This window comes from Sardina pilchardus, chromosome 17, assembly GCF_963854185.1.
Source record: "Sardina pilchardus chromosome 17, fSarPil1.1, whole genome shotgun sequence".
In the NCBI taxonomy this organism is placed as follows: Eukaryota; Metazoa; Chordata; class Actinopteri; order Clupeiformes; family Clupeidae; genus Sardina; species Sardina pilchardus.
The window spans coordinates 18925388-18937585 of record NC_085010.1 but is presented as its reverse complement, the minus strand read 5'-3'; the positions used below and the strand labels follow the sequence as shown (position 1 = coordinate 18937585).

The 12198-nt window shown below is 41.0% G+C and overlaps 2 protein-coding genes across 2 annotated transcripts in view; both read right to left on the bottom strand.

The window, feature by feature from the left end:
- Positions 1 to 627: 627 nt before the first annotated feature.
- On the bottom strand, positions 628 to 1729 carry LOC134062626 (V-set and immunoglobulin domain-containing protein 1-like). The gene is made up of 3 exons (XM_062518709.1): positions 1535 to 1729; positions 858 to 1190; positions 628 to 758 (listed from the first exon to the last, which is right to left on the bottom strand). The coding sequence occupies exons 1-3, from the start codon at positions 1581 to 1583 to the stop codon at positions 634 to 636; spliced, it is 507 nt and encodes a 168-aa protein (XP_062374693.1). The 5' UTR covers positions 1584 to 1729; the 3' UTR covers positions 628 to 633.
- Positions 1730 to 8501: 6772 nt separating this feature from the next.
- Positions 8502 to 12198, bottom strand: part of LOC134062183 (synapsin-3-like) — a 108695-nt gene continuing 104998 nt past the window's right edge. The window contains exons 10-13 of the mRNA XM_062518110.1: positions 11700 to 11829; positions 11408 to 11449; positions 10812 to 10971; positions 8502 to 9575 (exon numbers count right to left, since the gene is read on the bottom strand). Coding sequence (XP_062374094.1) covers positions 9452 to 9575; positions 10812 to 10971; positions 11408 to 11449; positions 11700 to 11829 — 456 coding nt within the window. The 3' untranslated portion in view covers positions 8502 to 9451. The remainder of the gene's footprint in view (positions 9576 to 10811; positions 10972 to 11407; positions 11450 to 11699; positions 11830 to 12198) is intronic.

Genomic DNA, 12198 nt, shown 5'->3' with positions numbered 1-12198 from the left:
TAAAAGTACATGGCAGGGCAAACAAAAACAAAACCACAAGTGGCAGATTAGAATAGACTATAGACTCAACGTTATTGTCATTGCACAAGTGAAATATCAGTACAAGTGCAGCAGACACGTCACAAGAACACAACAAGGAGTGAATGACCACAGTCTGAATGGGTCATCATTAACACATTATGATTTCATCCTCATTGCATTGAGAGTAACAGAATCTTAATTATTCAAACAATTAGTTGGTCCAATTGGGTTGGTCCAGCTTTAGACTTCAAAAGGGACAATGATAAATTGCTGTATAGCATCTCTATGTAAATGAAAACATGGACCAACATGCATCCTTACTTCCATACTGCTTGACTCACTCTCTTTGATTTTTTTTCCATTTCTCCTTGCTGTGTAGAGAGATAGAATATTTATTATCACAGTGTTGTCTCTGAACTCCAGTAGAGCAACACTGAGATTTGGGTTTAATACCCAGGGAACTCACATACTGAGAAAATGTGTGTGTGTGTGTGTGTGTGTCTGTGTGTGTGTGTGTGTGTGTGTGTGTGTGTGTGTGTGTGTGTGTGTGTGTGTGTGTGTGTGTGTGTGTGTGTGTGTGTGTGTGTGTGTGTGTGTGCGTGCGCGTGCGTGTTATGTTAGTTTACGTCTGCATGAAGAGCAGATGACTGCAGTTGCTCCCACCATCACAAGCAGCACAGAAAGAGCCAAGCGGATGAAGAAAGGCATGCTGGGAAGTGTTGTGGTCTTGGGATGTTCTGCATGGTGGACAATTACAAAGAAAACCTCAGCAATGATTGCAAAAGGGAAGGGATAGCATAGTTATGCAATATTGAAATATTGTGTACAGGTTTTACCTTTTACAATGAGTGTGATGATTCTCTCAGAGGTACTTTGTTTGGTGAAGATGATACAAGTGTATTCTCCCTGGTCCTCTTCAGTCAGGTCAGACAGAAGCAGAGATGCATTTCCTGGAGCACTTGCATTGAATATCTGCACTCTACCACTGTAACGGTTCTTCTCAGCTTCAGCCCAGTTACCAATTACATCGAAATACCACTTATCATTGACATAACTCCACTGAAACTCCTCTGGTTTGGTCTGTAGGTCGGTACAGGAACAGGGCAGGAGCACAGCGCCTCCTGCTGGTCTGGTGATGGTCTCGTTTGCAGGCCCAGAGATTATACAGCCTTGAAAAACATGTTATTTATTTATTTAATTAATTTATGAAACAAATGAAGATTTTCAGTGTAGGTCAAACCTTTTCCCCCGCCTAACATTGTCTTGTAGCGATTAATGCTAAAAGTATTTGATATCTGTAGGCTATCCACAGTTTTACATTAGCTACTTTGACATATTGTTTTGTGAAAATGCTTTTTCGTCTTCATTACAGTTTACACATATACATAGCCTATTTTGATATTGTACTATATGACCATGCAGTGTATCAAATGACACTTTCATGCACTACAATATACCCTTTAAACTATCAGTGTACCGTAAATGAGATATGAGATGAAATATTGGCGCTCACCGACAGTGACGTGCAGAGCTGTGCAAAGCACATGCAGGCTGAGCTTCATCCTCCGAGAAATTTGGGACGTGAAAGTCACAATTTTGAAGACTATTTATATCAGATGTGTTTGCTGCATCCTCTTTAAATGTGGCTAGTTCCCTCTGCTCATATTTCTGGGGGGTATAGCTGCTTCATTATCGGCTGCCAGCATTCATTCAGCTAGCTCAATACAAAACAACTCCTATAAAGTAGGCTATATAAGGCAGGCATAGCGCTTGGCTGCTGCACTCTCTCTACATGGGGAAGGTGTGAAAAGATGTCACTTCCTCTTTAATGTGTTCAGTTGCTCACTCAATGTTTCCTCTCTTGTGCCGAGTACAAGTACAAAGACAACACCATTTTGGGTTTGGGTCTTACCAGAAGTGTAAAAAAGCACAATGTGATATACAAAGTATAGACAGTGGTGCATAGACTGGGCAATAAATATAGTGCAGTAGACAGCATAGGTAAATGCAGTGTATTTGCAGTTACCTTATAGAGCAGAGTAAATATGGTTATGTAGTATAAGTAATGTATGAACATGTACAGATAGATAGATAGATAGATAGATAGATACTTCATTGATCCCTAAGGGGAAATTCAAGGGAATTCAAATGTACAATGTTGTAGCAGTAACATAAGTAGTAAGAATAGTATAGATACATGCAGTGTATTAGCAAAATATAATATAAAAAAAACAGAATAAATTTGGATATTCAGTATGATAAATATGCACAGTAAGCACAGTACAGCTATGCAGTGTGGTAACAGTCAGATCAGAAAGGCGGATGCGTTCAAATTCTGAATTATATAACTACTTTCGGTGCGTAAAAAGAAAATGAACAAATTTAAAGAAAGATAAACGCACTCTCAAATATATTCTTGTGCTTTTATTTATCCTGATACTGATAGCATGTACAAGACGGACGCGTTTCGGACACTGAGAACGGCTGTTTGCCAAAACGTGTCCGTCTTGTACATGCTATAAGGACAAATGAAAGCACAAGAATATATTTGAGAGTGCGTTTATCTTTCTTTAAACCAGTGTGGTAACAGTACCATTGTAGTGCAAGAACGTGCCTCTCAAAGCACTTCACGATGACGGGGGGTGAGTGCAACTGGACAGGCATCACTAAGTCTTGTTGCAGTGGAGTTTTGGAACTGGCACAGTGGAGGTGGTTTTAATTTAAAGCATGCGGGGACAGCTGCCTGGGCTAGTGACAGATTAAATATGTCAGTCCAGACCTCAGTATGCTCACGCTGCACAGCACAGGCCCTGAGTACGCGTCCGGGGATACCATCAGGGCCGGCAGCCTCACATGCATTAGGCCTGCTCAGTGTGTATGTGTGTGGGTGTGTGTGTGTGTGTGTGTGTACCATCAGGACTAGCAGCCTCACACGAATTAGTCCTGCTCAGTGTGTGTGTGTGTGTGTGTGTGTGTGTGTGTGTGTGTGTACCATCAGGCCCAGCAGACTCACATGCTTAGTCCTGCTCAGTGTATGTGTGTGTGTGTGTGTGTGTGTACCATCAGGCCCAGCAGACTCACAGGCATTAGTCCTGTTCAGTGTGTGTGTGTGTGTGTGTGTGTGTGTGTGTGTGTGTGTGTGTGTGTGTGTGTGTGTGTGTGTGTGTGTGTGTATGTGTGTGTGTGTGTGTGTGTGTGTGTATGTGTGTGTGTACCATCAGGCCCAGCAGACTCAAATGCATAGTCCTGCTCAGTGTGTGTGTGTGTGCACCATCAGGCCCAGCAGACTCACATGCACAGTCCTGCTCAGTGTGTGTGTGTGTGTGTGTGTGTGTGTGTGTGTGTGTGTGCACCATCAGGCCCAGCAGACTCACATGCACAGTCCTGCTCAGTGTGTGTGTGTGTGTGTGTGTATGTGTGTGTACCATCAGGCCCAGCAGACTCACATGCTTTAGTCCTGCTCAGTGTGTGTGTGTGTGTGCACCATCAGGCCCAGCAGACTCACATGCATAGTCCTGCTCAGTGCTGCACACACATCAGTGGTGGTGAGTGTGAGGGGCTGGTGATCTGCAGAGACCACAGCCTTGATGGCCACCTCCTTGTTGTCCCTCAAAGCTGCCAAAGAAGTGGCTCTGCTCATCAGGCAAAGAGGTGTCAGGAGGTGTCGAATTAAAATAATTTGTCCTAGATATTCAATTTGCTTCAGTTAGACTTAAAACTTTGCACTTCGTCCATAATTTAAATCAGGACCTCAGATCCCCTTTTTGGCACTAACTTGATTGTTAGGTGAGGTAAGGTAATTTTATTTATATAGCGCATTTAACGTGCACTGAGTGCAACCCAAAGCGCTTTACAGAACACAGAGACACAGAGACAGTGCCGAAACGGAGTGGCGTAGTCGCCAGCGTACCCATGACAACACAACAAACAAAACAAATTCACAAAATAACAAGACAAGATGCCGGACGGAGTGGCGTAATCGCCAGCGTACCCGTGACATCAAGACATACAAACAAATAAACAAATGTTAAATAAATAATAAAACAAACAAAAAACAGAAAAAGTCCACGTCAACCTAGTCCAATCGACTGCACTCAAGTCAGACGGCTGAGAGAAGTCCCCTGTTGATAAATAGTAACATTTATATAGTAAACTTAAATAGTAACAGCATGCTGTGTCTGTTTTACTGTCAGGTTTGGGTCATTGTGGTACTAGCCACCCTGATCACACCCTTCCTTCCTTCCTTCCTTGACCTTGTTTAAGCCCCATTCAGACTGCAAGCGATCAGCGACAAGAAACCATGTAATTCAGCAATTACAGTACAGGTGAAATAACCAATGGTGACGTGAAAATCACCTGACAAGTTGAACTTGGTTTGGTTTTAATTTCTTTTGCTAATTTAGTATACGTTCTCAAAGGAATGGGCGATGGGCAAAGACCAAATCGTTGTGGCAGCGTATACATAACGTACACACCCATTTATTTCTGTTTCACTCTCTCTCCCCTCAGATGGAGGCCAGTATACTACAGACCTCTCTGTGTTGAGGTCACTTGCACATGAGATCCTGTGTCTTCACACTTCAGAAGCAGTGTCATGATTAGATACAACTTCCCTCTTCTAGGCTACTTGTCTTCTTTTCATCTCTCCGTCTACACACTGATATTCCCCTCAGGAAATGCATCTGTAGCACAAGCTGTGCTCAAGTGAATTATGGGTAAAAATACAGCAGTACTGTTACCTCGATATACCAGTGTGATAAAACACACATTTTATCTCAAAAGTAGCAGGGAGAAATCCAAAACTACAACAGTAAACAAACAAACAAACAAACAAACTCATTCTGGAGTCATATTAAAACAATGCCACCTTTATTACCAGATTCTTTAATAACCCAAACGATCATTATAGGTACAAATAAATAAATAAATGAAAAATAAGCAAATGATATGTTTCACAGTTTTCACAAACAGTTTTTCACACTCCATTTACAGAATCAAGCAGCCAGACGAAAAACGATAACTTACAACTGTACACCAGAGGCACACGAGAGAGAGAGAGAGAGAGAGAGAGAGAGAGAGAGAAAGAGAAAGAGAGAGAGAGTGAGACAGAGAGAGAGATTACCATCATGCCACAGTAATAAAACAAGACAGATGTGTCCAATGTCACTTAAGGGAAGATTCTGTATGGCTCATTCACCTTGTATGATCTTTAACGAGAATACAATGAAACGGTTCACAATGGAGGAATATGTTCTCATCATCTAACTGGTGTCATGATTTTCTCCAGCTTGAGTATGAGCTGGCTGTCACCTGCATGTTCCAGTATTCAACATCCTATTCACTGATAATATTATTGCATTTTGTATACCGTAGGTGGAGAATCTCAGAAAACAAAACCTTACAGAGGTTGAGACAGACAGACACACACTTGGACTTGCATCCATCTGCACTGTTGCAAATGTGTTATTGACTTGAAGCACTTGAAGCGCTGAGATGATTTTGTGCACCATGCAGAACTATGCCCTTTTTTATTTGCTGATAAAACACATAACAGACTCCATTGGCTGATGGACGCCAGCTGAGGATATAGAAATATCAATTTGTAACAGTTGCTATACACAGAATGTACATGAAAAATAAGAGAGAAATGTAACCTAACCGAACCGCACAGACTGAATGCAACACAGTAGCATAACAATATAAATACACTTTACAAAGTAAACACTAAGGTTTTGTACAGATTTTTATGGCTTTTCAGAGCACTGTATTGGACGTGCTGATTTTGCAATGATGACACGTTTATACAGAAAGTAAGCATTCTCTTAATCTAACAATGCAACAACTTGTAGCTTTGACATTAGGCTACTTACATATAATTTGGTCCATTTGACAGATTCAACATTTTAACGTCAAATTTGCACTTCAGATACAACACATAAGCATTCTCAAAGAACTGAATGAGTTAGATATGATTTAAAGAAAAAAATAAACAATAGAGACCAAACTCTTCAGAAAAGATACATTGTATAATTGAAATATTATTTTGGTAGTCTTTGGAAGTTTTCTTCCTTGAATTTAGATTTGGGGGTCTAATAATTAGCCAAAGCTCTGCATTGTAATCTCTGCAAAATGAACTGATATAAGGCAATGCAACCTAGACTGAAACCTTGGAAGAGGTTTAGCTAGGCTTGATATTTAATTAGAACAAGGAATTTAACACCTTTTCCTGTGTATAATTGAAGAAATGTACACGTAATCAGGGAAACGTTGCCTAAAAAACACAAACTTCATGATGTGCAATCAAATGTTTGCATGGGACTGGCTATAAAGTATAGATTTTGAACCTGATGGCAGCTGGGAAATAACATTAACACCTAAACAGTACTGTTTGATTGTGTGATATGTTTATCAAGTACTTTACAAACAAAAGTACTCTCTAAAGTTAAGTACTCTCAAAGTAATGGTAGCCAGCTGGTACGTAGTTGTCCAGTGTAAACCTCTCTCCTGACGCCTTAAGAGACGTGCTAGCGATGCTAGTGAGAGAGCTAGCGGCCGGGGCTTTTAGCTCAATTGCTAGCGTTCGCCTCCCGATCCGCAGCGCTGCAGTTGCGGGCTCGTGTCTGGGCAAGTGCAGGGCTGAGCCGTGCGTTTCAAAACAATGCAGCTTACATCAGGACTCAGCACAGGGTGGGTTACATTAGTAGAAAATAATATTATTTTAGCGTTGATACTGTAAAACCACCGGGATTCTATAGTCATTCTAAGATATATCACACCTCAACTAACTTTACATGCTCTACAATCTGGGACTATTGATAGTCTGTCATATAGAAGGACCACAAATATGTCTGGTTTGGATTATCAAGGTCAAAGTCCAAAAACTCTTTGTGGTATGGGCACTTTACTAGCATTTACATAGTTTATTTTTTATTAAACTTTTTCATAAACTTTTGTAATGTAAGCTGCAGTGTGCCATCATTGGCCACTGTATCAAATGGACACATTAAGACATTTGGCCAGTTAAAACACAAATTTGCGCTACTAATTGAAGCGATGTTACTGACCTTATCCCTAAGCCTCATAAATAGCCCCCAAGTGCATCTCATATAGCCTGACGACATGTGGCAATATGAAAAGCACAATGCATTCAACTGCACTCAATGAATTAAGCCTATGTACATATTAAAGGGGACATATCATACCTCTTTTTAAACGAGGTTAGAATTGGTCTCTCCCAAATTGAGCCGTTTCTGGGCTGGCCACGCCTCCGGCTGCGTGTATTGATTACGCTGCTCGTTTCACAGGTGAAAATGACTACAAACAGAGCCGGCATCCAACCACATATGTTAGACCCTGGTGCTAGGGTTGGTCTATGCAAATTCCCTTAGTATTACATCAGAATAAGGGAGCAATCCAAATGGCTCACAGCAGCATACTATTCTTGACACCAAAGTCTTTCTACTGATCTACAGAAAATGGATGGATGGGTTTTTTTCACGCTTGGAGTGTTTATAAGAACAGTAGAGACCTAAATATGAACACAAAGGCCCGCAAAAAGTGCATAATATGTCCCCTTTAAAGGCATAGTCTGCAACTCTGGGAAAAGTTTGCTGATATTTCACAAGCAAATTAGCCTACATCCTTCCCTCTATACGCTCCTGCCGTAACACGCTGATTGGCTGGAATAGTATGTGAATGTATTGCTTGTTTGCCACTAAAAGTGTATTGGATTTGAATTACAGGCTGCTCCTGTGAGTACATACTAACCTCAGGAGACTTAACATAGAATGGGTTGGCACTGCATTACATGAGTACAGTATGCTAACATAGGCTAGTGTCACACAAACCCTGACAAGTAGCCTACAGCAGGTTATGGTTTCACTGGCTAGCTTCCTGATAGAGATGCAGGTCTACTGGAGGAATGAGACAGCAGCGTTTTAACTTTACAGCCCTAGCTAACGTAGCAGGCAGCTGTTGTCATTGTTGTTGCATTTTGCCGTTAGCATAACTTTTAGCATACTTAACAAAGCACAATTGACGTGACGACATCCACAAAGGACTTAGGACCAAGTGGCTGCCCCTTGTAGATTAACTTGAGCTGATTGGTTGCAATGCTGATGTCTCAAACTGCTCATACAGTAAGCAAATTGATCACGAGTGAATTGATTTTTCCATTTGTATTTGTATGGTTTGCTGCACAGTTAAAGATTTGGAACTTCAAGCTGTATGTAACAGGTCATGTTTAACATTGAGGTCTCTTTGTCTAACATTAGTAATGTTAAATACTGATGTTGACTATTCAGTTAACATATACTGTACACACTCACACATACACACACACACACACACACACACACACACACACACACACACACAGAGAGACAAACACACATTTTAGCACTAACAAACATTACATTACATGCTACAGTTAATGCTTCGTAATGCCATTGATTGCATTTACGTAATGTTAGCTAATGTGACTTCAATGTAAAACTTTTTTGACATTTCCCTATATTCATCAAGGGTGTGGACCTACAAGACATCGAGGCACAATAACTACCAGTGCCCTACTAAGACACACTTAATAGCTATGTACAAGATATCTCAAGTAGTTACGCTGTATTGGCTTCATAAAGGGAAGATTCATTGTTGATGGAAGACTGATCAATTAAAAAACGTACAAAATAAAGTGGGCAACTAATTATTTAAAACTGATTAATACAGCAACACATTTCAGGGTTTAAGGGTTTCCATATAGTGTTATCTCGGTACACATTTTTCATTTATATATTGAGGAGAAAAAAAGTGCATGCCTTCCACACAGACAATAACCTTCTCAGAAAATCAGGTTTGTATAAATCAGCGATCCCATTTTCCAAGAAAGTCAAAGTCTGTATATTTTTTTTCCATTAGATGTCCATTTTCATTATTATTATTATTATTCTGAAATCATGGTCTTTCAGCCATATTGTGTTCTTTTGAGAGTACACACAGAAATGAAAGGATATGAATCCTACCGACACGCTGAACACCAAAACTACAACTACTGTACTGACACCGCTACTATTACACTACTTATAACATATCTGACTACAAACCAGAACTGAAACAAACAGACATGTACATAACCTAAGCATATAACAAGAACCAATCAACGGACAACTGCTCTGCCCACTGACCAATCAGAGGGCTCCTCTCCTCCCTTTGGAGTCCCAAAACAGGAAGTCACGGGGGGAAGTGACTTCAGAGTCTTCAGCTCTGACAACTCAAGCACACCTGGTGAAAATGTCCCTCTGGGTGCTTATTATCTTGAACTCGCCTCTGCCCCCCCCTGGACTGGAGGGGATGGCTTGGGGGGCGGGGAGTTGGGAGAGAGGAAGCGGTGGTGGGAGTGGAGGTGGTGGTGGTGGGGCGTCGATGGAACAGGCCGCTAGTCTGAGAAGAGGCTGGCGAAGGACTGCCTGAGGCTACGGATGGTCTCGGCCTTGGCCTCGTCATCTGTGGTGTAGCCGCGCAGCGTCTCCGTGAAGGTGTTGGTCAGGGACTGCGACTTACTGCGGAGAGGGGAGTGGGGGGTGGTGGGTTAAATATCAGAATGTAGCAACTGTCTACATGAGCCCATGAGTTCACAGGCTTATAGGTACAGTAGGTAGGCTTAAAAGCACTCTCAAGGTAGCTCTGGACTGAACAGCACGGAGAAAACAAAACTGAAAAATGAAACCAAAACAAACAGACCCAAACCAACTCAAACTAAATAAAGCAAACAAAACATGTACTGTACATTCATGATGGGGCATGGTCCTACCTGATCAACATTACATGACCTAAAATCAAGCGTTTCGGCCATGCATTAGCAATGTCAGAGACTTTATTCTAAGCATTATAAGTCGTAGCATCAAAATTGTAGCATCAAAATGAGTCTGAACTTAACTTAACATTATTTTTAAGGTAAAATATCTGCATTGCGTTGCTTTAAGATTCAGTGAGATTCTGACAGTAAACAAAGTAATACATGGAAATAGTGGTGAAAAAAATGGATAGAAACATGTAAGAAACATTTTGAATGTAATGTAACACCAATGAACACATAAGGAGTGTATAAAACAAAGGAAATCAATAAACTTACAGTATGTAAATAATGTGATATATAATGTATTGTTATTTAAAAAGGCCAACATAAGTGTATTAATTTACCTCAGTGTGTACGTTCCTGAAAGCAGGACAACATGGCAGTAAGTGATAATGGGAAAAAAAGAGGCAAAATAGAATATGGATAAAACAATTAAGAAATAAAATATAATATCAATGAACATATAAGAACAATATAAAAGAGTGAAATCAATAAACTGAAATGAACAGGAAACTACTAGCATAGTTGACATGAAAGTCAGAATAATAATGTGTTATTGCAAGACACTGGCCATTCACATTGTGCTTGAAAGTCTTAACATTGCAATATAATACAATGAGAGTGTTAAATAAAGTAAGTAAATAAATTACAGCAAATGAATTTGTGGAGAGCAAACAAAGATAGCGTGATATGGACATCACAAGATAATGATGAAAGGATTTGCATTTGATTTCACAAAACTGTATTTGTGAACAGATGAAATGCAGTCAGTAGCAAACATTCACAATGGAACTAGAGAGAGAGAAGAGATGCCAGAGAGAGAGAGAAAGAGAGACAAGAGATGCCAGAGATAGAGAGAAAGAGAGAGAGAGGAGATGCCAGAGAGAGAGAGAAAGAGAGAGAAGAGATGATGGCAGAGAGAGAGAGAGAGGTGGCGTACTTGAGCTGTGGGGGCTGTTTCTGCGAGGCGGCTCCAGGGCCGGAGGCGGGGATGGGCCCGGGCTGGAAGGCCTGGCTGGGGGAGGTGGATGCTGATCGGGCTCGCTGTGGAGACGCCTGGGCCGACTGGGACGGAGAGCCTGCAGCAGACCGGGGCCCTCCTGTGGAGAGGACGAATATAGCATGCAGTATGTTTCATGGGGTGCCTCTCATATAAAGTTTATACGTCCTCCCTCGCTCCTCAGGCCTCGATCCTCACTGATCTATATAAAGAAAGATAGACGAAGGGATAGTCTATCGTTGTTGCCGCCCCATCATTCTTTATGTAGATCAGTGAGGATCGAGGCCCGAGGAGCGAGGGAGGACGTATTAACGCTGCATGAGAGGCACCTATGGAGGGTTTCAGGGGTGCCCAATTTGGAGACTGCACACAGTTGTCTTGGCCCCCCTTGTTATTCCTAAACACATGTCAACCTCTGTCCCAGTGGCATTTTAAGTAGACATTCTTTAGGCTGTTAGTCATTTGATTGAAAGTATTTTGCATTTGAATTTGTATTTTGTTTCCAAAACCTCAAACTCAATAATCCATTAACCTACCTTGGACACGCCTGGGTTGGGTTGTCTGAGGTTGCGGCTGTGGAACCACAACAGGCACACAGGCACACAGTGTTATGAAAAACATGTCTATTAATATTACGTTGCCAGACATGAATATAATTACATTTAAGAATTAATTATGAGAGATTACGTTATTATAAATGAATTACAGAGAAAGAGAGAGGACGGAGGATTTGATCATAGATTACAAATGACTGAGTTAATTATTTAATATGAATTTAAGCTCCAGTGCAACAGCACACTCAGAGGAGGACAGTGAAGAGACGCACCTTAGCTGAGGTAGTCTGGGGGGAGGTGATGCCAAGCAGCACGCTGGTCATCTTGTTGACCACCAGATCTGTGATCAGCTGTTTGTCCTCCTCCACGTGTTCACCAATCAGAGGCATGGAGCTGTCCATCACCTGTGCACAGGTAAGAGCCAGTAGACTGTTACATCATCATATTTCTGTGTTGGTCAACAACAATAAAACTGATAATAATACAGACAACAATAATACAATTAATGTCAACAATAATAACAATACTTTCAACAGTAATTACGATAATGACATAAACATTTGCTTTGTAGCAGTACTCTGTACAATGACAAGGAACCTGAATCTAATTATACAGTGTTTATACTTTAGTACTGTAATTCGATCTGAACGACTGAATCTGTAACATTACATATTGGTCTATATTTTACTTTAATTCATAGACTTCAAAAGTGACCTACACCCAACCAATGTACCCATCCACCATCTCCGCTGTCTTTAGTGGTGGACTGTACT